The 25,442-nt window shown below is 53.5% G+C and overlaps 8 protein-coding genes across 8 annotated transcripts; 5 read left to right on the forward strand and 3 right to left on the reverse strand.

Moving 5' to 3' along the window:
- Window positions 1-623: 623 nt before the first annotated feature.
- CCOS01_14954 (zinc-binding dehydrogenase) lies at window positions 624-3,032 on the forward strand (the record flags this gene model as incomplete). Its single annotated transcript, XM_060463096.1, has 5 exons — window positions 624-1,039; window positions 1,566-1,628; window positions 1,773-1,797; window positions 1,864-2,494; window positions 2,560-3,032. The coding sequence occupies 5 exons, from the start codon at window positions 624-626 to the stop codon at window positions 3,030-3,032; spliced, it is 1,608 nt and encodes a 535-aa protein (XP_060306281.1).
- A 999-nt stretch (window positions 3,033-4,031) lies between these two features.
- Window positions 4,032-5,960, forward strand: CCOS01_14955 (FAD binding domain-containing protein; the record flags this gene model as incomplete). The annotated part of the gene is made up of 1 exon (XM_060463097.1): window positions 4,032-5,960. One exon carries the CDS (start codon window positions 4,032-4,034, stop codon window positions 5,958-5,960), a length of 1,929 nt encoding a protein of 642 aa, XP_060306282.1.
- A 127-nt stretch (window positions 5,961-6,087) lies between these two features.
- CCOS01_14956 (uncharacterized protein) lies at window positions 6,088-7,507 on the reverse strand (the record flags this gene model as incomplete). The annotated part of the gene is made up of 4 exons (XM_060463098.1): window positions 6,088-6,542; window positions 6,602-6,669; window positions 6,730-7,192; window positions 7,267-7,507. The coding sequence occupies 4 exons, from the start codon at window positions 7,505-7,507 to the stop codon at window positions 6,088-6,090; spliced, it is 1,227 nt and encodes a 408-aa protein (XP_060306283.1).
- Window positions 7,508-11,457: 3,950 nt separating this feature from the next.
- CCOS01_14957 (fungal specific transcription factor domain-containing protein) lies at window positions 11,458-15,129 on the forward strand (the record flags this gene model as incomplete). Its single annotated transcript, XM_060463099.1, has 6 exons — window positions 11,458-12,161; window positions 12,217-12,654; window positions 12,709-13,551; window positions 13,826-14,004; window positions 14,058-14,905; window positions 14,968-15,129. 6 exons carry the CDS (start codon window positions 11,458-11,460, stop codon window positions 15,127-15,129), a joined length of 3,174 nt encoding a protein of 1,057 aa, XP_060306284.1.
- Window positions 15,130-15,632: 503 nt separating this feature from the next.
- Window positions 15,633-16,655, reverse strand: CCOS01_14958 (uncharacterized protein; the record flags this gene model as incomplete). The annotated part of the gene is made up of 2 exons (XM_060463100.1): window positions 15,633-16,544; window positions 16,650-16,655. 2 exons carry the CDS (start codon window positions 16,653-16,655, stop codon window positions 15,633-15,635), a joined length of 918 nt encoding a protein of 305 aa, XP_060306285.1.
- Window positions 16,656-18,098: 1,443 nt separating this feature from the next.
- On the forward strand, window positions 18,099-18,281 carry CCOS01_14959 (uncharacterized protein; the record flags this gene model as incomplete). The annotated part of the gene is made up of 1 exon (XM_060463101.1): window positions 18,099-18,281. One exon carries the CDS (start codon window positions 18,099-18,101, stop codon window positions 18,279-18,281), a length of 183 nt encoding a protein of 60 aa, XP_060306286.1.
- An 871-nt stretch (window positions 18,282-19,152) lies between these two features.
- CCOS01_14960 (uncharacterized protein) lies at window positions 19,153-19,458 on the reverse strand (the record flags this gene model as incomplete). The annotated part of the gene is made up of 1 exon (XM_060463102.1): window positions 19,153-19,458. One exon carries the CDS (start codon window positions 19,456-19,458, stop codon window positions 19,153-19,155), a length of 306 nt encoding a protein of 101 aa, XP_060306287.1.
- A 556-nt stretch (window positions 19,459-20,014) lies between these two features.
- On the forward strand, window positions 20,015-21,112 carry CCOS01_14961 (SMP-30/Gluconolaconase/LRE-like region; the record flags this gene model as incomplete). The annotated part of the gene is made up of 1 exon (XM_060463103.1): window positions 20,015-21,112. One exon carries the CDS (start codon window positions 20,015-20,017, stop codon window positions 21,110-21,112), a length of 1,098 nt encoding a protein of 365 aa, XP_060306288.1.
- Window positions 21,113-25,442: the final 4,330 nt, after the last annotated feature.

A 25,442-nucleotide genomic window follows, 5' to 3' on the forward strand; every position in this document is an offset into this window, starting at 1 on the left:
CTGTTCGTAACACAGTCAAGCAAGGGAGACCAGCATTTCGTACCCGTTACACAGGCCCATTACAGTATTGATGACGCCTGAGACACATGGTAAAGTAAATTCGATTCTCTGGAGATAAAACCTGGCCTTGCAATAGGCTCCGCCTTTGGCCGCTTGATTGACTTTGTTGTCTGACGGGCAGCAATGGCTGACGAATGGATCTGAATCTGGTGCGGTGTTCGTTTGTGTTCAGTGTTGAGGATAGTTGAAAGGAAGCAAGAAACGAACAGAATCTGATACGCGTAGACTCATTTACCAGAATCCTTCCTTGACGCGGCTACAGGGAGGCGTCCTCACAAAGTCTTTGAGTGGGCAGCCCGTGATGCAGACAAACTTCAATGATATAAGCGATAAGCCTGCCATGTTGCACGGCAGTGCTCAATGGATCCTCTCATCCACTATCATCATCCGCGTGCTGCATTGGCACATCTTGTGTTTGCATCGTTCAGTCTTTCGGTCTTGGCGGTCATGTGGGAAGGTTGTCAAGGCTGGCTGTTCTCCAGTCTATTTGCTGGCTATCCAACCAAGCCATACACAATGTTGAAAATCACACATAAGCGCATTCGTCTCACTCACGAAGATTGATGCTTCGAAGACATCGCCTCAACTCGCCAAAGCCATCCCAGAGTTTTCGAATCGAACTTGCCCTACCCAAAATGGCTATCCTTCACCTCCTGACTCTCGGCCTCACCGCAGCTGCGATGGCATCTCCGGCCCCATCCAACGACGCAACACCCACAGACCCAAAGGAGGCCCTCGTTAGAAAGGGCGACTGGGACAATTATCTCAAATACAAGGCTAGCTTAGGCACTCAGGCTTCCGGCCAGGCAGCTGTGCAACGCATATGCGACCTGGTCCTCTGCCTGGGTCCAAATCACACCGGGGAATGCAGCCTTTGGTGCCACTACAAAGGAGAGCTTCAGAGCTTTGAAGAAGCGAAGCAGCGAGAGATCACAATGTCGACATATTTCACAAAGTCTGATCGCTGTAATTTCTACGCGTATGTTGTGTTTAGGCCCTTACAGCACCAAGCCATGAATGAGAGAGCTGACTATGGAATGCAACTTGACTAGTTCTGGTGCGAAGAAGTGTGACATACCAACCCTGATGAGCCAAGATACCTTCCACCAGCTCATTTATCACGGAGGGGTTATACCTGAAGGTAATTTCATGGACAGACTAAAGGGAAAGATGGGATGCGTGGTCTGCTCCGACGATCCCAACCTGCATCCTGATTCAGTGCTTTGAGAGACCGAAGGTCGGTTAGGATGGTGCTGAAAGGTCTTGTACACGTTGGTGTCTACCCTGAGCTATGGAAGTATGAAAAGACGAATAATTCGCATGAAAACTAAGAATAATGAGTGAATTTATGGTGCCACCTTGACGTGATATTTAGGATTAGTAGTCGCTTGGCTTGAATACGGTATTTGGGGTTCCGAAGCTTGGATCTTGAGAGAGACTGGGTTTGCACGCCTGGCGTAACGGCATGCACGCTACCTGCTGCAGAATGTGACCGCATTACGTAGAAAGGTTTGTGAACCTGTTCCACACGGAGACTGGTCAAGTCGGCTACTAAAGAGCCCGGGAAAGTAATTCTCGGCCCCGGGACTCCCAGGCCGATCCAGAGCTTCGTTGCCGTAGAACTTGTACCACGGCGAGAGGAACGCCCCGCCGCGCTCCACCGTTGCGGGGATCATCTGAAGATGATTTCTAATACATGCGTCATCCTTCAGGTCTCGAAGGGCTGTTTTTCGCCTCGTCGAGATCTCAAAAGCAAAGCAAGAACCAAGTGAAGTGTGAGACGTCACGGTTACATCCAAATAGAAGGGACAGAGACAACGACAAGCAATTATGAGCACCGACACGCAAGTCCAACGCTGGCAGACCCGTCAAGACGGGCTGGACAAGCTCTTCCTCGCCACGGCGTCCCTGCCGCAGCCCGGGCCCGGCGAGGTGCTCGTCAAGATCAGCGCCGTGTCTCTCAACTACCGAGACACGGAGGTGGCCATGGGCCTCTACAACCACCACAAGACAATCAACCCGGCCGAGACGGACCCCATCGTCCCGGCTTCGGACATGTGCGGCTCCATCGTCTCTGTAGGTGATGGCGTCAGCAGGTGGAAGGCTGGCGATCGCGTCTTGTCGATTTTCAATCAGACGCATCTCAAGGGCCAGATTAGGCCGGTGGATATGAAGAGCGGTCTCGGTTTCCCGTTGGAAGGTGTCTTGCAGACGTACCGCGTCTTCTCTGCTGAGGGGTTGGTCAGGGCGCCCAAGGACCTGAGCGACGAAGAGGCCGCGACTCTTCCCATTGCTGCTGTGACGGCTTGGATGTCAATCAACCAATTTCGGCCTTTGGGCCAGCCTGGTGGCCAGGGCGAGGTTGTGGTATGTCAGGGAACTGGTGGTGTAGCCATTTCGGGACTGCAAATCGCAAAGGCTTCAGGGGCCACGGGTAAGTGATGGACGCGCCCAGGGCTTACGGCTTTGTTGATTGCCGCTGACAATGATCTCGATAAGTCATCGTTACATCTTCCTCGGACGAGAAATTGGAAAAGGCAAAGGCTCTCGGGGCGGATTACACCGTCAACTACCGCACCACGCCCAACTGGGACGACAAAGTCAACGAATTCACCAAGGGCGAGGGCGCCAACCTCATCCTCGAAACGGGCGGGGCCAAGACGCTGCGACAATCTTTTGAGGCGATTGGCTTCGGCGGGCAGATTGCGTGCATTGGATATCTCTCTGGTAAAGTCGACGATGTGGAGGACCGGACGAACGTCAACCTGCTCGCGCTCAAGAAAACTGTGACGCTCAAGGGTATCATCAATGGTCCGAGGGAGCGGTTCGAGGAGATGATTGAATTTTACGAGGAGAAGGGTATCAAGCCTGTTGTCGACCGGGTCTTCCAGTTCAAGGAGGCGGATAAGGCGTACAACTACCTGTACAGCGGAGGACACTTTGGCAAGGTTGTCGTCAAGGTCCATGAATGAGCGTAACATTGAAGCTATGGCCAGATATCCGTGAGATCTATTAAGATGAACTCATGGCTTTCATGCGGAATTAAGAAGACTGACGAGGGTGGCATAGTGTAATGGGGATACGGGGTTGACAGCGCGGTGAGCCGAGGCATGTCCCGCAAGCCGATGGACTCGGACAATGATACCCCGCACCGGGGAAGCAGAAGAAGCATGGGGAAGTCAGGGACCCTGAGCTGTTTAGCTGACTCGGGGGCTGTCAGAATCCCCTGCAACTCGCCCGTTGCAGCTGTGTGTCGCCGGATGCGATAGTACTGCAGCTCATCTCACTCAATTGGAACTCACATGTCAGCTGTGCGTCTCGTCAGCTTAGTGAGCTTCGTTGGCTTCACTGTGAATCTCATCTCATGCTTCACCTCACTCTCTCACTCTCACTCTCATTCGTCTACTCAGTGAGCACATCACTCATCTCCCCACCTTGTGCTTCGTATCACAAAACATCTCCATCTCACAGAAAAGCAATCAAATAATCTTTCCGATCCTCAAGCACCATTCCCTGAGCTCCCGCGTGCCGGAACAGACGGCGTCGCAGATCGGTCTTCCGCGGACTTTGCCCCCCTGCGCCTCAATTCACGCCGTCGGACCAGAACAGTGAAGCACCCAAGCTCCAAGAGGCAGATAGAAACCGTGGGATCCCCCCCGCAGCCGAGAACATCATCCCACCACATACATACACGTTCGTGCCTCTTTCTAGCAGGTCGTAACACCATAAGCCAATCTGCGAGCTCTGGGAACACAGCTCCATTCGGCCGGGACATCTCTTTTCAGTCTTCAGTGACCCGAGAATCAGGCAATTCGTCCGCCCAGCCCGCCAAGATACTACCTTGACATCCCGACCAACCCACCCCTGGACCTCCCATCTCACCTGGTCTACCGTATTCATTCATTCCTTCATAAAGCTGACAGACAGCCCGTCTTCCCTCCTCTGCAAACCCTCAAACTCACAAAAGGGCCATGGCGCCTCAACTGCAAAACGTGCGCGACATCTTCCCCCTCCCCCAAACTCCAACCCAAACCCTCGCCACCCTCGCCGGCCTAGGCGCTTCGGCCTGGCTCCTCAAGCTCATCGTCCGCCACATCCTCCTCCGCAGCCCCGCGAAACCCTCTCACGGCTCTCCTTCCACAGCGGGTCCGACTTTCGCCGCAATGAGCGCAGACAAGAAGAAGGAACTCCTCGAGCGGCCCGCCATCATCGTCGGCGGCGGTCTGGCGGGCCTCGTCGCGGCGTTCGAGCTCTCGGAGCGCGGCGTGCCGACCATCATCATCGACCAGGAAAACGAGGCGAACCTCGGCGGCCAGGCCTTCTGGTCGCTCGGCGGCATTTTCTGTGTGGACTCGACGGAGCAGCGAAGGATGGGCATCAAGGATTCGAGGGAGCTCGCTATGCGAGACTGGTTCGGCTCCGCGCAGTTTGACCGCGAGAAGGAGGATACCTGGCCGAGGAGGTGGGCCGAGGCCTTTGTCAACTTCGCCTCGGACGAGATGGAGCAGTACGTCAAGGCCAGGGGCATGGGCTTCCTCTTCAACGTCGGCTGGGCTGAGAGAGGCGCGGGTATGGCCGAGGGACACGGCAACTCGGTGCCGCGGTTCCACGTTACCTGGGGCACGGGGCCGGAGGTCGTGAGGGTGTTTGAGGAGCCCGTGAGGCGCGCGGCCAAGAACGGTGTCGTGCAGTTCCGGTTCCGACACCGCGTTGACGAGATCATCACCGATGAGACGGGTCGCGCCATCGGTGTTCGTGGAAAGGTCCTCGCCCCCGACGACTCTGCGCGCGGCGTCAAGTCCAACCGTGACATCGCAGGTGATTTCGAGATATTCGGGTCCGCGGTGGCGGTAACATCCGGCGGTATCGGGGGAAACGTTGAAGCCGTGAAAGCAGCGTGGCCCATCGACCGTCTCGGGCCCAAAGTCCCCGAGAACTTCGTCGTCGGCGTCCCAGCCCACGTCGACGGCCGCATGATTGGTATCGCGGAGACAGTCGGCGCCAACGTCATCAACCGCGACCGCATGTGGCACTACACCGAAGGCCTGCAAAATTGGAACCCAATCTGGCCCAACCACGGCATCCGCGTCCTCCCGGCCCCGAGCTCGTTATGGCTCGACGCGACGGGCAAGCGTCTCCCGCCCTTCCTCTTCCCCGGCACCGACACCCTCGGCACGCTGAAGCACATCTGCGCCACGGGGTACGACTACACCTGGTTCATCCTCGACCAGAGCATCATCGCGCGCGAGTTTGCGCTCTCTGGCTCGGAGCAGAACCCGGACGTCACAGGCAAGAGCATGTGGCAGCTCCTCACGCGCGTGTTCGGCAAGAAAGGCACCGTCCCCGTGCAGAATTTCCAAAAGTACGGCAAGGACTTTGTCGTCAAAGATAACCTCGCCGACCTGGTGCAGGGCATGAACGAGCTGCAGCGCGAGCGCGGCGGGCCGGTGCTGAGCCTGGAGGACATCAAGGAGACGATTGAGATCCGCGACGGGCAGTTTGATAACGCCTACTCCAAGGACGCGCAGGCCATGCTCATCAATAATGGACGGACGTACTGGGCTGATAAGAGGAGTCGCATCGCGCCGCCGCATAAGCTGTTGGATCCCAAGCATGGTCCGCTGATCGCCGTGCGGATGAATTTGTTGACGCGCAAGACGCTGGGCGGTATTGAGACAAATCTAGAGAGTAACGTCATGAAGGCGGATGGGGAGAAGTTCCCTGGTCTGTATGCGGCCGGTGAGGCAGCAGGCTTCGGCGGCGGTGGTGTTCACGGATACAACAGCTTAGAGGGCACGTTCTTGGGAGGCTGCATCTTTTCCGGAAGGGCAGCGGGACGCGGGATGGCGGATGAGCTCTTGGGGCCAGCGGAGGCGAAGGGACCAAAGTCGTACTTGTGATTGTCAAAAGTATGAAGTGTAGCAAATGTCTGTAATGGATGGAAAGGGCGCGATGAACGTCTTGGGTTGTCAACATTCAAACTTGAGTGGATATCATTACTATCAAACATTTGGTATGGCAAAACTTTCATGAGTCTGGGCCCTTCAGGAAGGCCGACGTTCGCACTCTCTCCATCTTGACTTCCGTCGTCACTCGGATCTGGCCCTGCCTGGCCCATTCTCCGCCGACCAAATCATCCGACTTTCGCACCTCGACAGTCATGCCTGATGCTGGCGATCGTATCCCTCCGGCGTATCCACGCTCCTCGTCCCCGCCCAAATCGCTTTCCGTGTCTACCGTCTGCTTCTTCGATCGTGCGGTGAGCTCCACCTCGTCATCGCCGCGTCGCGGTTGTGTGTGGTTCTTTGAGTTGGTCACTTTGGACATGGAGTTGCTGGCTTGTGATATCGTCTTGCGGACCATGGACTTGAGCCATGGCGGTGTGTAGTGTGAGATCATTGGTCGCAGGTGGGGGAGGCATGCGGCGATGATGTAGGTTCCTGTTTCGATGATACTCCAGCCGACGAGACCGACGGATGCCCCTAGCCGGAGTGTCAGTCAACTTGCGCATCTTCAAGAGTCACTACCAGGTATCACTTACATGTACGGTCCGAAAAGGCAGAGTTGCTAAAGAATATGACGGCCCTGATGATACTGGCAACAATACCGCTGCGAAATCGTCAGTCTCGGGGACACCTTCCGCTCCCGCCCAACGCGGAATAAACTTACAAACTGCCGATCATGAAGATGCCGATGAGTGCAACGCGCTTGTGCGTCGGCAGCTTCAGGTCCCAAATAGTCTTGAGCGGTAAAGTCATGATGAAAAAGTCCAGCACGAAGCCCGGAATGCTCTGTGCATGGAAGAAGGCCTGAACGTCGACACACTTTCCGCCTGGAATCGTCCGGTCCCACCAGAATTCAATGGGCTGGCACTGGAAGCAAGCAGTGATGATGAAGGAGAAGCTCGTCGCGGCCAGCGTCACCAGCAGCACGTAGGCCGTGGTTCGCATAGCCCCCTTCCAGTTGAAGACGCGCAGGTACAGGCAGACGATGCCCATCTTGGGCAGCGCGACTGAGGTGAAGTAGATGATCTCAAACGCGAGGATGCACTTCGCCCACCCGGTCAGGAGGGCTGGGTGAAACTCCTCGACGAATTCAACGTGTCGTCCAACACCGCCGACCTTAACCATGACTGACGAGTACAGAGTTAGTCGAGAGTTCGGACCTCGAAACCCACGCCATTTCCACGCTGGGCAGAAAACCTACCGATGCCGACGGCGCACATCCCCAAGTCCACCACATAGGCTGCCGCCAGGAAATAGTCGTCCAAGCCATACCCGCCAGCGGTAAACCGTTTTGCAAATAGTCGCAGGCCGAGGAAAAAGGTCGTGAGGACGGCAAAGGCGATGGATATGCCTATTAGCGTGCCGCCAGAATCTTCCGCGAGATATTCGGCCGTTACGTTGTGTGTAGTTTCGCCTTCGGCGGCCAAGACGAGGCCGGACATTGTGAGTCGTCGAGGGCAAGCTGAGCCGATCCACGGCCAAGAAACGACAGGATCATGAATCCCTTCTCTCCCTCGCTGTGAGAAAGAAACGAACCTCGAGATCAAAAAAGAATATTAATATCGCAAAACCCGCCGCAGCCCTATCTTGGCGGTTTGCGGGACCCCTCTTTCTTTAATAACTCCCGACTTGGCACGTCCCCAGGTGCCCCATTGTGTGATGGCGAAAGGGGGGGAGGGTCCGGAGGGAGGCAGAAAAGAAGAATCTGATAATGGCCGGGGGGTTGAACATTAAGATCTCCAGCGGCATGATCAGGTCATGGCCAAGAATCAAAGGCCATCTGCCGTGAGTGGTCGGCGACAGGCAAAACAGGGTTATATTTGCGCCTCCTTTTGGCCCTTTACCCAACTTTTGTGGTAATGGTTTCCACCATGCCGCATCCTAAACGTGCGGAGAACGTATTCTCGGGGCTCATACTTGCCGGTGCGTCCCATTGTCGGACGCTAAAGCTGGCTAAAGTTGGCCTGGTTGATTAGCACGAAGGGGACCTGGACCAGTGAGACGTTGAGATGGTGGTAAGACAGCCCCTTCAAGCGTCCTTCAAGCCCCCCCCCCCCTTCTCAACGACGTTGAACAGCCACACAAAGGACACGAAGGACACGAAGGGGGCCTCTTAGTTCAGCTCGTATGAAACGTCGCGTTCTAGAATGATCGTGGAAAGAGAGTTTGAGATGGACATGGGGTAGCCTTGTCGTCATGCTGCGGCCCTCGAGGCGATCGGGCACTGGCTTCCCTTCCCATTCGTCGCAGCAGGGTACGACTCGCGACAATTGTAATCTTGAGCTTCTCCACCATCCTGGAAGCCGTCCTGTCCTAGGCCCGAATCGGACCTGTGCCGCAGCCTGCTGGCCACATCTTCCTGGTGTTGCCTTGGATGCTTCGACAAATGCTTCCTTGGAATCCCTTTTCTCTCCACCGAGGATGACGGGGGCTGGGAAGGTGAGTTTCTGATTCACGTCGATGAGACGTTGGAGTATGACGGAGGGGGCACAGCATCAAGAAGCCAATTTCTGCAATTCATTGGTCTAGACCCCGCGTGGTTGATAGAACTTTGAAGGTTGCCGCAGCCATCTGATCATCTCATTGAAGAGAAACTAATCATGTCCTGGCAAGCCTGGAAATAGACAAACACACCAAGCCTTGGGTGTTTCCTCTCCCACCTTGTTGCCCTTATTCTTCAGCATATTCTGCCCGAGCGCGGAAGTTTCTTTGCATCCTCCCTCGTTCTCGCTGGGAGACGGCAAGATATGGCAACTCCCGGTTGCGTTCGTTGGTGAACGGCCGAAGGCGACAGCACAGATGACTCGTCTCACTCTCGCCCGCGCGTGAAAGCTCTCGTCAGCCTGGCTTTCAGCGCGGTGCCGCAGCAGCGAACAACTGACCCATGCGCTCGTCTGGAGTCATGGGGTTCCTTGGTGGACACGAAGCCGATTTTGCAGGATTCATGCTCGACCTGTGGTTGCGAAAAGGCAGGGAAAAGCTGAGGGAAAAGAGCTTCAGCATGCGGACTATTGTTCAGGGCCCCACGGCGATCCGTCGGCTTATGGATACGTTGAGTGGATATTGACTCCATCGCGGCCGATCCCCGATCTTGCTTCGCCTCGGTCCTATTTCCTCTTTATGCTGGCTGCGACCCGGCTGGAGATGGAAATCTCTACTGTGTAAGCTGCCGACGCGTCAACCCTCGAGGTATTTCAAATGCGCCATGTGTCGCTACTGCCTGCAGGTAAGATATCCAGGAGATGAACACCTTATTTGATGCCGCTATCGTGTTCGTTCCTTGACTGCTAGTCTTTTAGCATGTGCGCATAAAGACGGCTCATGGTGCTGACTACTCACTCACCTGCTGAAGAAGCTGCATCGCACATCTTTCTGCCCCAGTCGACTTGCTCCTTGACGATCGTGATCGGCAGCGGGATTCTGGAGACGACTCCGTTCCTCCAGCGTCCAAAGCCGGAGAGACTGCTCAATTGGGCCCAACTTCGATTTCGTGCGTCGAGATCAGAATCCAGTGTATTGGTAAAGGCTGCAACCTGTACAAAGTATGCAGTGATTTCAGCGCTAGCTGCTGAGCCTCGGTGGTAAAGATCACAAATGTAACCGTACAGTCCTGGTGGACGTTTCAGATCCTCATGGAGATGCATCCCTAATTCTCCCAAAAATCCGACCAGGTCTTCCCGCACCACGATTTCGACGGCCTGGTCACTCGTATTCCTGCAGCCAAAGGATCATTGGCACGAGTAGTATCGAGCAAAAGTCCCCCGAGGGAAATTTTACCATCGGCTCGTGAGTCGTGACTGGTAGAATGGCACGACTGCGTCCAGGCTTGAGAAGTAGTCAGCCAATTACGGAATATTCAGTTCGATGCCCGTGCTGTGGGCTGGGATTCGTTCCGTGATTAGAAGGGCGTGTCGGTGGGAGTAGAATACTCCACGACATTTGCAACCGAAAGACAAGTGTTCAGTCAACAGTCTTCGTCCGTTCTCTGTCTCACTCGAGCTTTCAGACGTCGATTCCCTGCGTATCGTAGAAAGGTGGACGTGGACTGGCGATATGCGGTGCCACAAACGCATCCCAGCCTGGCATCACGGCAACTACCCTTTGCGACCGTGATGATACTGCACACCTAATGCTCAGGATGCGACACAATGCAGGCTCGACTTCAAGCCGTTGATTCCAAACTTGCTCTCGGTGATGCATCAATACTGCATAAGTGGTCGTGGCCCGGCGTTGCTGCAGTTCAAATGATGCCTCGATGCCTGGCGGCCCTCTGGTGCAGGTTGGAGAGAAGAGAGATGACAGGAGGGGTTACCATGCCGGCGAGGAGATGGTCCATCTGGGTGTCATGTCCAGGGATGGCCTTGATAGATTCGGAGTGACCGTGTCCCGTTTGTCAAGACATCTGAATGGATGCTCGCCCGAAATCAACCAGGTAGGAGAGGCCATCCACATCTTCAGGTTTGCAACTGCAGCAACCACCAAGACATGGTGCTCTTGGACCACGTATGCGACGAGGCTCTTCGCGTTGATTCGACGAATAAGGCAACTTTGGACTCTTTTTGAACATCGGTCAGGGGGAATTCCCGGAGGTGGTATCCAGCATCGAAGAGAACGCCTCTGGTCCGCGCTTCTGTAGACATCGAGTCCCTACTCGGTACGGAGTAGTGCACGCTACATCCTGCCTAAGCGTTGCGGTTACATCGTGGACAGCATACTTCGAGGCCGCGCTGGTACCATTTCACAGGTCGCAGTCTAGTCGCATTTCGTGATGAATGAGAGAATGCTGGGGCATCGAGATCGAGATGTTTCTCGGTGCGTGGGGAGGCATGACAGCACGCCGGTCTGTTGAATTGGTCCATTACAGCTTGGCTCTCCTCCTTCTCAGCGCCTTCGAAGGTGGCAAAGCTGCTGATTGGGATATAGTGTCGCTTCTCGGCCCATCATTGATGCGAGCTTCCGAAGTGTCTTGTCTAAATTTGGACGACTTGTCCGCTCGAGGCAATCGGCGAAGCGGAATCACTTGTTGCATGTGTATGCGGAAGAACATGGTGAGCGATGAGGTTGGCTGTTGGAGTGGTAGATGAGAAGTTGATGCCTCAATTACACACAGGAAAGAGTAGTTAGTGGCCTGAAGGCAGGAGAAAGTCACTGTCCCGATTTGACGAGGTGCGTTATCGATATGGGATTATGTCATCTTGATTATGGGCCTTATCGATTAGATAATCCTAGACGTCTCCTCGGGAAACCTCCAAGTTCACCGCGGGAAACGGCCATTTACACCACGAACCCCTCGAGATAAGGATGAATAATATCAATAGCCACGGCCAATTCGGCACACTATGCAACGACTTTGTCTCGATATTACCAGAGAGACACCTCGAACATCAGAACTATGGCGTCCGAGGCTGACAGCGGCTCCTTGCCCTCGGAGCGCCCCTACCGCTCCCACCTTCGCCCGGCCTGCCTAGCCTGCCGGAAGCGCAAGTCCCGGTGTAATGTCGACAAAAATGGAGGAACATGCTTGACTTGCCGAGCTCACGGAACACAATGCGAGTTCCCACCGGCTCCTGGTGGAGCTTCGCCGCGGCCGAAGTCTGCTTGGAGAAACGCCCAAGCCCGTACATCAAAGGACCTGGGCCACCGCCCGTCCCCGCCACCTCAGCCCCCGGCTCCGACGTTCTCCTCGGAGCCTCAGTACAATGACCAGACGAACCAGCTTACGTTGGCCGAGGCAGACCGGCGTGTGTCAAAGTCCTCAGATGGCCATCCTCCCATATTCTCACCCCAGAACAAGCGGTACCCTGAGCCCATTGGCGATGGCGGCGAGGATGAGGCACATATTGTCGGACCAGCAGACATTGAAGATACTCAAGTCTTGTCCACGTACTTGTCTAATGATTCGTCTGGTTTGAACCGGGGTAGGATATCGGTGACGAGCCCACGGCAAGAGCACGGAGGTGGCTCGAGGAAACCCGTTGTCTTTACCACGGTGAGGAAGCAGCCTATCGGTCTTCCTGACGACCGCAACCCGGCCTTCTTGAAATGCCAGATGATTGAGAAACTTCTTGAGCCAATGCTACCCGATGTCGTCCAGCTGTAAGTCGCAGTCACCTTCTACTGATGCGTGTCGCGACCTGACTTGCATTCCTAGCTTCTTTGAAAAGCCCAACCGTTGTTTCCCCTTGTTGGATAGACAGTCCTTTGAGAAACGGTTCGCCGAGGACAGGAGGCACATATCGCCGGCCTTATTGGCCTCACTCTATGCGCATACAATGACCTACTGGGCGCAGTCCCCTGAACTCGTCACTCAACACCGGCCCGATACCAGGTTTATTTGGAATCAGGCCAACGATGCCCTTTACTCGGAAATGCACCTTTCCCCAGGCATCTCGACTTTGCTAGCCATCCTTCTCAATATCGCCGGTCGGCCATTGACTTCGATTATCGGCAACGGCCTTCAGCTTGGTTCCGCTATCTCTCTAGCTCACTCACTCGGCTTAAACAGAGACTCTTCCGATTGGGATATTCCGGAAGCCGAGAAGCTCCTGCGAACAAAGATCTGGTGGGCCATCTTTGTGTATGATAAGTGGTATGTGCAAGCACAACGCAAAGGAGTAATTTTCTTGGGCTAACGATTACCCAGGTCGAGTCTGGCGTACGGCACGCCGCCGCAGCTCAGGAGCGGCCAGCACGATGTCGCTCTTCCTACGGTAGAGCAGCTATGCGGCTCGGCACCAAACCCTGTCGACCACGAGGCAACGTCTGTGTACTTGGCATTCGTCGCTCTGTCCCGTTTCCTCGACAGATATCTGGAGCGCATATATGACCTAGAAAAAACCTCAACTACCGGTCCCTGGGACCTGGAGGTCTTGCTCACGCAGTGGGAAGACTCACTGGATAACAATATAAGGCGGAGGATCATCCGCGGGGGCGAGAGTCTCGACATACCAGGTTCAGCGAACCTACGTCTCGCGTATCTCTACATCAGGCTATTGCTTCGGAAGTGGGAACTCGACGCCGAGAAGGCAGCCAACGCCGACCACACGTCTTCGATCCCCATGCGTTGCTATCTTGAAGTACGACGGGCGGCCGAGGAGATTGTGCTTCTGGTTCAAGAACTTAAAGATCCCCAGCTTGGCGACTACTGGCTCCCGCTTCTCACCTTTGCATTCACGTCCACCACCAAGTTCCTCCTCCGCTGCGCTTTAGAAACAGAGAACACCGTCAGCGGACTGGCGCAAAGTATGTCGCTGAAGCTGGCACGCGATCTCATCAATGCGCTGCAAATTCATCGCCAAAAAGCCTGGGACGTGGGAGACTTGTGCATTGCGCAGTATTCCGAGGTCATTGAGAAGCTTGCTACGTCCACATCGAGCGCAGAATTCTCCGAGCAGCCAGTCGATATGCCCGAGCTTCAAGAGTTCGTGTCGACAAGCGTGCCTGACATTGATGAGCTCTTCCCTAGTCTATGGGATATGTTTGGCCAGTAATAGATGATGGGGTGATCTTCAATGGCAGTCTGCTGCGTCGCCAGACCCCATATTGGCAATGCCGACTTCCGGACGGAAATAATACGGACGGACTAATCCGACGGACTACTCCGTCCACAACTTCACATCATCAATACCTAACACTGGCAAGAGCCCCAATCCCATTGTACATCAACTTCAGCATATCAACTACCGCGCTGAGAGAGGCAACCCAGTACTTTGAATGATGAGCGCGGTTGGCAGGCCCTTGAGAGTTAGATTTCCATCCAGGATCGCGACTCATTTACCCCGCACCCTCAACGCCAACTCTCGTAGGCTGTTTGCCATCACCTCACCCCGGAACTCATCGATAGACTCACATAACATGGAGTCGAAAAGAGTCGCTGTGCTCTACCAAGCCATAGATCCTCCTATCATCAATGGGGTGCGCAAGCCGATGAAGCCTGGTGGTCAGTCTTATCTCGTAAACATGCTTGCCCCAACTTCAACTAACAGATCTTAGGATACCGCGACTCAGGAGCCGATATCGCCTTCAACCTTCAAGGCAGCAAGTCTTTCAATGCGGTTACTCCAGTTTCGACGCCCTCGCCAGAGAAAGATACCGAGTGGTGCTTTCCGGATACCGAAGAGGGGATTCTAGACGCCATCAAGAAGGGAGCAACTCATCTCTGGGCCAACACAATCTTATTCGCATCTCACCCACTACAAACTTCCACGTCCCTCGGGAGTGTCCAGGATACACTCAAAGCGGTCGGGCATGGGCCTCTTGTTGTTGAAAAGTACGATGACAAGGAATATGTGAATGATTTGCTTCGCCGGGTCGGTGGCTTTACGATGCCTCGCTCCTGGACAATCCACTCCGACCCAGCAGTAGCAACAAAGATTGAGCAGCTCCAATTGCCGTTCCCGATCGTCGCAAAACCCATTCGCGGACGGGGAAGTCACGGCGTTCGAGTCTGCCAAAATCTCGAGGATCTCATTGCCCACACCAAAGTCCTCTTCCAAGAGTCGCCGAGCATCATGCTGGAGGAATACCTCTCTGGCGAAGAAGCCACCATAACCGTGATGCCGCCGAATGGGGAGAAAAAAGACTACTGGTCCTTGCCCATCGTCACACGCTTCAATCATCAAGACGGGATCGCCCCCTACAACGGCGTGGTAGCGGTCACTGCCAACTCGAGAGTGATAACGGCAAAGGAGGAGGAGGACCCTGCGTATGGACGGATCGCGAGGGAGTGTGAGGCAGCAGCGAGGGCACTGGGCGTCGCAGCCCCCATTCGTATCGATGTGCGGCGATTTTCTGAGAGGCCTGGATCCGACTTTGCTCTATTCGACGTAAACATGAAGCCGGTAAGCTTGTCTTTGCGATTATGTATGTTATTCGAAAGACTTTTAACAAGCCACCAATGTAGAACATGACCGGCCCTGGACGGCCTGGGCGGGATGACCAGGCGAGTCTGACGCTTTTGGCAGCTGAGGCGCTGGGGTGGGACTATCCAGAGCTGTTGAGGCAGGTGTTGAACACATCCTCGACCTTGAAGACACTGAGGGGATTGAAGCCAAGGGAAAATTAAAGAAATGACGAGGTCTCCTGCAATGGTACACATGTGAAGCACTAGATCAAAAAATAAGAAAAGAGAAAATACCAAAGGGATCATCGTGACTTCCCTCAAGGAATTCATTACCATGGAGCCTTTAGGGCGGTGTAGGTGGTAGAGGTAAACAAAAAACCCAGACAGAAAGACATCACAGGTCACACAAATTGACAAAGAGAATGAGAAAGACGATTGTTTGTAATGCCAGTGTATTCTTTGTCACACTGGATGAGCAGCCCTTAGCTGCCAGCGACGAACGAAAACCTGATGCTCGTCGAAGCTGAAGCACAATGAAGAATGAATGACCCATAGACCTGAATCCTCCTTGATGCCTGTTCTCAAACCCAGTCCGTCTTGAATCCCAAGTGTTCCCATGAATGAAAATGAATCCTCCACAAGTATGCCCAAAATCTACCGATCCAGGTTCCTTCCCAAACTTCTCAAGATGCTGAGATCACATGAGTGTAGAGGTGTCATGAGACCTAAGCCGAGGCCGTAACGAAGACAGTCTGAGTCTCAGTGATGACGGGCTCGACAGTGGTGGCACGAGTAACAATCGGGGCGCCGATGATGCTATACTCAGTGGACGAGGTGGTAAGAGGAGTCGAGGTAGAAGCAGCGGCGACCATCTCGGGATCCTCGCTGAAGGTAGTGAGGAAGAAGCTGGGCTCCGAAGTGGTAGGAGTAGCGAAGGGAGTGTAGTCGGGAGCGATCGAGGGCATCGCAGGATCCTCGCTGAAGGTAGTGAGGAAGAAGGAGGGGGTAGTGGGGGTAGGACCAGAGAAGGGAGTGTAGATGAAGGTGGCAGTGCCAGGGGGACGAGGGTAATTATCCACACCAGCGGTGCAGATGTAGGGCTTGGAGCCATCGATTCTAGTCGCGGTGACGCACCAGCTGGAGACGCGCTCGTGGATCTCCATGGTGGTAGACTGCTCGACAGGAGCAGCGGTGGCAATCTCGATGGAGAGAGCGGAGGTAATGTGAGGAGCAGTGACAATGGGAGCGTTGACCTGCTCGAGAGTGGTCTTGGTTCCAATGTCCATGTTGAGAGTCGTCTTCATGGGAGCACACATCTCCATGATGCCAGTGAGTCCAAGAGCGGGCTCGCTGATCGGGAAAGTGGTGCACTTGTTGACCTCAGTAGCCATGGGCTGCTTGTAGTCGGCCATGGTGGTGGTCTGGTGAACGACCAAGGCCTCGGAGCTGATGCTCATGATGGGCTTGGAAGCGTTGAAGCCAAGACCCTTGCGAATGTCGTGCTTGAAGCCAGCGATGCCAGCCTGGGCGGGAATCTGAGCGCCAAGGCCGTTGACAGCAGCCTGGTTGTCCAGAACGGGCATACCGTTGACGGCAGCACCGATGATGGCGCCAGCGGCGGTGATGGCAACGTAGGACTGGAAGCGGAATATTTGTGAGTTTTCAGAACGCCAATATTTCTTTTGGGGGGAGGAGGAGGGATACGAGGCACGGGAAGAAGCGGAAAAAGATCACAAACGAACCTTCATCGTGACTGAGATGAGTGAAGAATTGGAATTCTTGGTTGGTGATGATTTGTTGGTTGGAAGTGATGGATTGCTTTGTTGTTTGCTTGTGAATGTGAGTGTGAAAGGTTTTTGTGAAGAAGAAAGTGTGTGGTTTGTGTGAGAAAAAGAGAAGAAAGTGGGAGTGTGAGGGTGAGCGAGAAAGGACTGAGTGGAAGAGGTGGGCGGTCGAAAGGCAGTGGGTGGGCAGGGCAAGAGATTTTCCGTGGGTAGGGCTAGCTTTTGTAATCCTTTCTATTCTGGCAAGAAGAAGAAAGAAAGAATGAGGCAGGAGCGATCTGAAGTATGTGAGTCGGTGGTGAGATGGAATACGCATCGAGGGATCGAGAAGGTGAGGTTATTCAGGGGCACACGTGACTGGGTGGAATATTGGGGGTGAGGCTGGCAACTACCTCTGAATGGCCTCACAAAGCACGCTAGCCTTGCCATCATCTTAGTCACTAATTTATGAGAACCTCTGGTTGGTCTATTGTTCGATATATCATATGTGTCCTCGAACAAGGCCAGGTGAGTAAAGTATCACCACCGCCCCTCGCCCTTCACCTGCCTCAAATTGATCTCTCGCTTATCTGACATTGGTGGATCTTTTCTGATGCGTCTAGGGATCTCTCAGGATGTTTACTCATTTTTATCAAGAGTAAAGCGCTGTAGTTTTGCTCTTGCCTGGCTGACAAGCGCCCAGGTCGGACTGCCTAAACAAGGCTGCCTCAATGGGTCAACCATGGGGTGAGGGAGAGGGCCAGGGGAACATCACAGAGGAATTACGTAGTTAATAAGATCCAAAGGCTCGAATAACTAGTTCTTGAGACTTGTGTTTCCTTCTCTAGTTCATGGTTTACGTGTAGACATGTCCAGTTGTAGTTGCGGGTTGGTCGTACTTGAGTCTCATGCCATAAGGCAAAGTAAGGTAGTTGCTGAGCAACACGAGCTAAGGTACCATCATCAACACCACAGACATGGCTTACAGCTGACGGAAGTACCTCAACTCCAACCAGGTGCTCTTCGACCTTGACTGAGGCGTAGAAAGAAGACAATCCGTATGTCCCAAAATTATTCCGAGCCGGTGGCCTTCGGCCCGAGAACGACGCCGCTAACAACCTCACAATCCGCAAAGCCTGGGGTGGCCTTAGTTACGACTGTCCACAGAGGACATTTCTTTATTTCGATTGAGAAGGAGCATCTTTGGCGAGATGCAGATTACTCTTGCCCGTGCCACGTCTAATGTTCATGCATTGGCAGTCTCCGGGGATAGTCAGGTTGCCAAATAAGCGCTTTGTTTTCCCCAACTACCTTCCGAGGTGGATCCAGCCAACATTATCTTACTTCGTGACCGTAATGAAATGCCAGACTCCCACGTGCCTGCTGTTGTTTGTAAATGATGCCTTGGGTTGGCTTAACCAATAGCTAATGAAGCTGGCTTCACGTGGCGACGTTACAATGCCTCAAACCCGGGAAACCGGCTCAGGTGTTCTGACAGAGCTGATCCAATTGTCAAGGGACATTCCTGCCGGAGATCATCTTGGCGTGCATCAAGCCATCGCCGAGACGGGTAGACCCAAGACAACCGATTGCCGGCTGAATCTTGACTAGGAGAGCCGCACCTCACGATGAGAAGTTTCCATCCTTTGTACTCAGGCTAAGGATTCGCTAACGTGCCTGTTTCAGAACAGCTTTGGACTTTTTTTACGTTCGTTTCTTGCTACAGCTTGTATCGTGAACAAGCTCTCTTATGTTTATCATGTGGTCCAGCCCTCGGCCGAACAGAGATTTCTGTCCTCGGCCGTCAAGTGCTCATGCAAATCGCCGCTGAGACTCGGAGATCGAGTCAACAACTCGGCTGGGCAAAATTGGCACGCCAAGCCAAGCACAGGCCGGCGAAACGGTCCACCATCGTCAGCAGAGTCATGTAACGGTCTCCCTCCGGCACTCTTCTCTCGGCCCTTTTTCGTCCCAAAAAAGACCTCATACACTCGGGAAATCTCACCAAACAAGCTCAACTTTCGAACGACCCAACTGTCTACGGACAGTAGACGACCGCTTTGTCGGGCCCGCACACGCCCAATCTCTCGCTGCCTTGCATCCCATGTGTATGACCGTCAACATTCGTAGTTGCGATGGCGTTGTCCAGCCTACGTCTGTCGTGTGTCAAGTTGAACAGAGTTTTGCTCTAGCAAGGGGGACTTGGGATGAACGAAACAAGATATTTTGCAGCCAAGACTATGCGCCTCAGCGCCAGCAATCAACACATACTCGTCTCGTCCACTTCGAGAGAGACCACCATGCAGCCCCAATACCGTACAATGCCGTACGCGCGAGGGGTGGCTGTCAATAAGCTTGTTTGTGGGGTTTAGAGTTACATGATCTCCGCAATCATTCAAAGATCGGCCCTACCAGCCCCTAAAGGCGATCGCCGTTCCTGTCTTAGTCTTATTTGGCGTTCTCTGGCGTCTCCGCACCGTCATCAACCTCTGACTCTCGTAGGCTCTATTCTAGGAGCACCGGAGTTAAAGAACACCAAAAGGGTTCTCGAAGAAAAAAAGTAGTGCACCCCAGAGCCCTGGTTGAAGGTCTCCAGACTCCAGAGCCAAGAGGCAGAAGGGAAAACTCCCGGTAATTGTCCGCAGCGCATATACAGTCGTACCGCTGCATCGTGAACCAGAGCAACGACTCGCGGAGATCCACCGAGACCACGACGTCCGAAGCCGGACTTCATCCCGTTGGTGTTTTGGGCTTGCAAGCCAGGGATAGTCGCCAGGGATGCGCCCATCTCTGCGGGGGAATGGTCCCATAGTGCCAAGCCAAAGAGCAGACATTTTTGGCTTCATCAAATTTCACTACCCTCTCACATTTCTCTACTGCCCAGTCCCCACGACTCGTTCGGCTCTACCATGATCTCCGCTGCCCGCATGGTCCGCAGTCCGTACCAAAGACCAGCTTACCATCCGCCCGGTGTCAGCCCAACTACCGGCCGACGCTAGTTAACACCAGTAACGGTTCCGTGGGCAGCTCTGACAAGATACCATGGCCCCTAACTAACGTGTGATTCAAAACGTCATAGCTTCATGGTCCCTGTTCCAGTAGAGTGGGATATTATGAACTAATAGACGCCAAGCCCAATGGCTTGTCGCGGACGAACCGATGCAAGATGGGTACGGGTACAGAATAGCAGCACCATAAAGAAGCTTCCCGTCCCGCTACCGCCGCCGAGGGTTCCTCTACCATTGCGGCCTCCCTTACTCCTTTGATGATACAAATATAAGCGGCGGCAACTCCTCGTACCTTCTCCCAGCCAAGTTGCAGTCCTCTGGTTCCAAGCCGCAAGCATGTCTCTCATCAACGTAGACCTCCACGCCCTGGCGACAGGAGGCGCCGGCTATCTCGCCTCCATCAACGCCGGCGCCACACTGCCCACCCCGGCAATCTCCCTCCTGGCATACCAGCCCGCCTTCGCAGACGTCCTCGGCCCCAACGCCACGGCGCGCAAGATCGTAGAAGTAGACTGGCAGGCATTCCACGAGGGTGGCATCTACAACAAGAAGGACAACTCCCTGTACATCTCCTCCAACTACAACCCTGCAGACAACATCAATATCACCGTCCTCAACCTGAACGACTTCTCCATCAGAAGTACCCAGTTCGACGGCCTCACCGAGGCCAACGGCGGAAGCTCATACTACCCGCCCGGCGCGGACCAGTCCGCCACGCCGCCGATGCAGGTCTGGTGCGACCAGGGCGACCTTACGAGAAAATCCCAGCTCCTCGCCGTCGACCCCAACACCAACAAGTCAGAGCCTCTCATCGTCGGCTTCAACGGCCGCAACTTCACCTCGCTCAATGATGTCCGCCAGCACCCGGTAACAGGAGACCTCTGGTTCACCGACCCCCAGTACGGCTTCTTCCAGAAGTTCAGGCCCGAATCCGTCCTCCCCACGCACGTCTACCGCTTTGAGCCCTCCACGGGTACAGTCCAAGTCGTAGCGGACGGCTTCCAGCAGCCCAACGGCGTCGAGTTCTCACCGGACGGAAAGACGCTGTACGTCTCCGACACGGGCGCCATCACCACCGCCCCTAACCTGTCCGGTCCTGCCACCATCTACGCCTTTGACGTTGTCGACAACAAGAAGCTCGCCAACAAGCGCGTGTTCGCGTACGCGGATAACGGCTTTCCCGACGGTGTCCACGCTGATACCGACGGTAATGTCTGGGGCGGCTGCGGCGATGGTATCCACGTCTGGAACCCTGAGGGTGTCTTGCTTGGAAAGATTCACTTGGGCGAGACGTCGAACAACTTTGCGTTTGCTCCGGGCAAGGTCTTTGTTTTCTCCAACCAGCGGTTGTGGGTGGTTGAGAACCTGAAGGCGCTTGGTAGAGAGGTTTGCAAGGATTTCGGAGCGGATTCGGACCCCAGATGCGCCAAATAGAGCGTCGGGTACATATAGAGCTGTGTTTTAAAAGTTTTGATACCACATTCCCAATTCTAACTTTCACTTGATCTTAGAGCAGATATTCTCATTTCACAAGTGATGAACACATGGCATGAACCTGACTACATGTACTCTGAGCTTCTGTTGGAATGGCATAGTGAAGCGAGATAGACATCAAGACAACACCGTCTGACATTCACTGTCTCAGCACAATTCTTAAGAGCTCAATCCTTTGTTTGGAACGAGAACACTGTTTTCAAAGTGTATTGTCTTGAATCTGCTTTTCCAATATGCTATGCCACAGGCCCGAGGCTGTAATGTCCAGTAGCTAACCACCCTGCATCAATCCAAGCAACGTTCCCCATACCATTCCATCCGTACCACAAATCCAGTTCCAGAATTCTAAGCCTCGTTGGGAGTTCACGAAGTTTCCCAATAAAGGAGGATTGTTGGTATCCCTATCACAGGGTAGTGAATTCGAACCGTCCGGTTCTATGAGTGACGGAGGGCCAATTGCTGTCTATTGATTGATTCTGCGTAACAATGTAAAAGGAAGATTCCAACTGTAAGTTGAAGGGGCCATCGTCGTCTAGTCGAAGGTGATATCGACCTCTGCACTGCCCTAGGCTCGCAGTCGAATTGGACTCCCAATCCAACAAATCCTTGAATCCTGGGAAGGGGCGGTGAGGTGAGGACAGAGATGTGTGTGTATAAACATGAGTCCAGAAGCTCCAAGCCCGATTGACTGTTCGATATGGTCTTCGATCCCCGAGATTACGATCTCGTTCTTATTGTGGCCCTGCAGTAAAATCCTTCCTATCATGTGTGTCTGTCGTCAAAACCACACCCCATGGATGTGCGCGGGATCTGAATTGCGATTTGCGTGGTATCTCTGGTTACCGAGGGGTGCAAGCCCGAGTCCAGAAGCTTCAAAACCCACTGGCTGTCCGTCGCCAAAATCGAGACTCAATGTCGGAAGGCAGCCTCGCAGTGAAATCTCCTTGGTTGTCTTGACCATCAGGGGATCAATGATTGCTTTTAGGGGACGGAGGAATGAGAGCGGAATGGATCAAGCTTCCGAGGCAAGAAGGTGAAACGTAAAAGGGGGAAGTTTGAGTAATTAACCTTCTTACCTCGGAAGCTCCGTTACGTCCGCCAAAGCCTCAGGGAGAACCACCGCCAGGATCATGAGATTAAGCCCACGGGCCCCGAGTGTAAGACAAGGCCGTGACGCTCGGCGCGTTGAATGCGGCAACAAATGCCTCTCGGGTCTCCTCCTCGAGAGGTTGGGAGGCGGAAAGGAGAAATGCTCTTAGGCCAGGCCTGGCCTAGAGTTGGAAATAGGCTGACGGTCCCAGCCGTGGCTCGCGGGGCCAACCTCTTTGAGCAAAGCTTTCCGGACAGTAGAATAAAGGATCCCGAGCGAATGGAATTCCCAAGACCAACAGCCCGCATACGGCAGTTGCGTTGCGTTTGAGGCTGGGCTGAGCGACACAAACTTGCGCTTGGAAAATGTAAGTGATTATTCGAGCAGATTTCCGATGTTCGAATGGTGCCTGTCTGATCCCCAGCCCCTATTTCTTCGAGCCGGGACGCTCATTCTTCGAATTATTTTCTGCTCCAAGGGGAGAAATGGACTTGTGGAGGCATTTTCTCTCCTTGGAGCAGAAACCGAAATGTCGTCGTAGACAGTGCGACGAGCTCTAGTCGCTAAGACCTTGCAAGAGCGTCCCCCCCCCCCCCCGCCCGCGATATGAATAGAATGAAGAGGATACTACTCAGTAGATGTTTCGAGCAGGGGCAGGTCGGATTGTGAAGGCATCGCGTGCGGCGATAGCGATGAAGCTTTTGTCGATGATGTTGCATTCGCTGCCTCTAGGGTCTGAGTGAGGGTAGTCTACGACTGAGACTCCGAGGTAGGTATGAAACAGTCCTAGGCATTCAGAAAATACCCTCGGATTCTCAGTCGTGGTCAGATCTCACCAAATCCTCCGGTCAATTGGTTGAAATGGAAGAGAAAGTCTTCCTGTAACCAAGTTAGCGATGCACACACACGAGCGGTATTGGGTGAAGACGGACTAGTCTGTGGTCTTCGAGCCGGAAACGAGTTGTTTGAAACCTCTTCTTTGCAGAGATCTGAAAGTCCTCCCCCCCCCCGCCACCCACATATGCAGGCAAGCTGGTTGGGGGCGGTGGGCAGGTGGAGGAGGAGGTTGGATATTCGAGCCTCTTGGTCCTTGAAACATGGATCGGACTCAAAGCTACAGGCCCTTGAGTGGGTGAGTGAGAGCCGCCTCAGTGTGACGACCGGCTGAGATACGCAAGCCAGGGCCTGTAGCTTTGAGTCGAGAACCATTCCGCAGTCCAGAGAAAGACCTTTGACGATTGAGGAGAGTATTGTTCGAACAGTATTTTTTGGGTGGTTGGAGCGCACAACGGAGGGTCCCGTCGCGTGGGAGCTCCTCCGTTTTCTTAGAAATATCCAAGACTGGACTCTGCAGGGCGGGTTAGAAAAAGGATCATGCCACGGGAAGATGCTTTCTTCATGATGAAGTCTATGTCGAGAACAAGCGGTTACATGGCAGACAGACCGAAGGCATGGGTATTACCTGGCTTTCAATGGGGCAAAACAGGTGTAACAAAGAACAGTTGGAAGAGTGAACATACCGGAGCTGAGGTACCAAGTCCTGGCAGTGCCAGTGGCGAAAAGTAAAATGTGAACCATCGATTGTAGTCTTCGCTCGTACCTCCTTGATCATTCTGTATCCTTCGTCGATCTTTGCGTAATCCGCCCCAATTGCCGGAGGCCGCAGGGCACTCCAGTTATGGAAGCTTCCTGCTTTCACGACGTTAGCAAAGCTTAAAGAGCAAGGTGCGGAAGAGGGCTCAGCTCACCTTTCGAACAGTTCTCTTTGAGAGAAAAATACTAGGCTGTGCCTATATGTCAGGTGAGGCTTGCCGTCGTCATGAAAGAGGCATTTCAAAGACTATCAGTACTGAGGATGGCATCCAGGGTGGATAATTCCAGTCGGAGCTGAAGAAAAGGGTGGTAAACTCGCATACGATGCTATTTGAACAAAGAGAAGAGAAGAGGTTTTGTGTGTGGGAAGTTTGGATGGGAAAAAGAGTGATAGGCAGAAAAGGGAAAAGAATATTGACTGCACAGAATGTGGGAAAGGAGGAATATCGGCGTCACGTGTTGAGGGTTTGTTTGATATTTGTGGCATGGAAGGAGGCAGAGACCGGGGGAAAGGTGAAGGAAGGTGCGATGAGTGATTATGAGGCTGGCTGTTTCCAGTAAAGGAAGTTAGAGATGTAAAGGTAGAACAGCCTCAATGTACCTGCCTTACCTGTGTATAGGTACCTAAGGTACCTTGGTGAACTGTAAACAACGTGAAGCTGCACGGCTGTTGGGGCCAACTTTCACAGTTCCAAATGCTGTCATTTGGATGGTTGATTCAATCCAAGAGTTCGTCCAGCTTGAATTGTAGTCTGTCTGTAGATGAGTTTGATATGTGGCTCGTCTGATGTTGTCTGCGTTTTCATACAGGTCTCGACGCTGGTCTTGATTTCGGTCTATTAAAAGCAACGAATCCTCGCAAACAACAGATTTCTTTCTAAAAGTCCTCTTGTAGTGTATTTGATGCCACTCCGCATCTCCCCCTTGATTTTCTGAGTACAGTTAATCATTCCATATGCCTGCATTGTCACACGGGGGCTAGGTTTAGACAATTCAAATCGGTCATACCCCGTTTGCACAAAAGCGTGGTGTCGAACTTCAATCTGCCATCCTCCAAACTCTCGAATTTAATAGTTCGACTGCCTGATTTGATAACATCCCGTTGACGATAGACCACCCGTGTGAGATTCATCGTACGCGTTTCCCGGACGTGGCAGAAAAGCCACCAAAGATGACGGTAGGTCAAACTGTCACAGTTGGCACATGTGGCTATCAGTAGTAGAAAGCGTTTTAAATATCTATTGACGGAATTCGAGACAACATGTGAGGCGGACATGAAAACGACTTCGATGCACAACGGGGCCGATGCCGGCGTCAGAGTTCTCCACCACCGACGACATGCCGTGGACGGGGCGAAAGCAATCCACCGGGATATGGCCAAGGCGAAGGTTGGGCAAGTTGATACATAGAAGAATTTCGAACAATCAAGCTTGACAGTAATTGATATCTCTACTCGATGCAGAGAGACTTGCGGTTTTGCCAAGACATCTCCATTGGCCCAAGGCTGTCACTCTCCTCCGCAATGTTGAAACTCAGCAAATCTTAGCTGATCATATGGACAGAATTCAGTATACCCTGACAGTAACA

The sequence above is a fragment of the Colletotrichum costaricense genome (genome assembly GCF_030867565.1).
Source record: "Colletotrichum costaricense strain IMI 309622 chromosome Unknown Scaffold_22.1, whole genome shotgun sequence".
In the NCBI taxonomy this organism is placed as follows: Eukaryota; Fungi; Ascomycota; class Sordariomycetes; order Glomerellales; family Glomerellaceae; genus Colletotrichum; species Colletotrichum costaricense.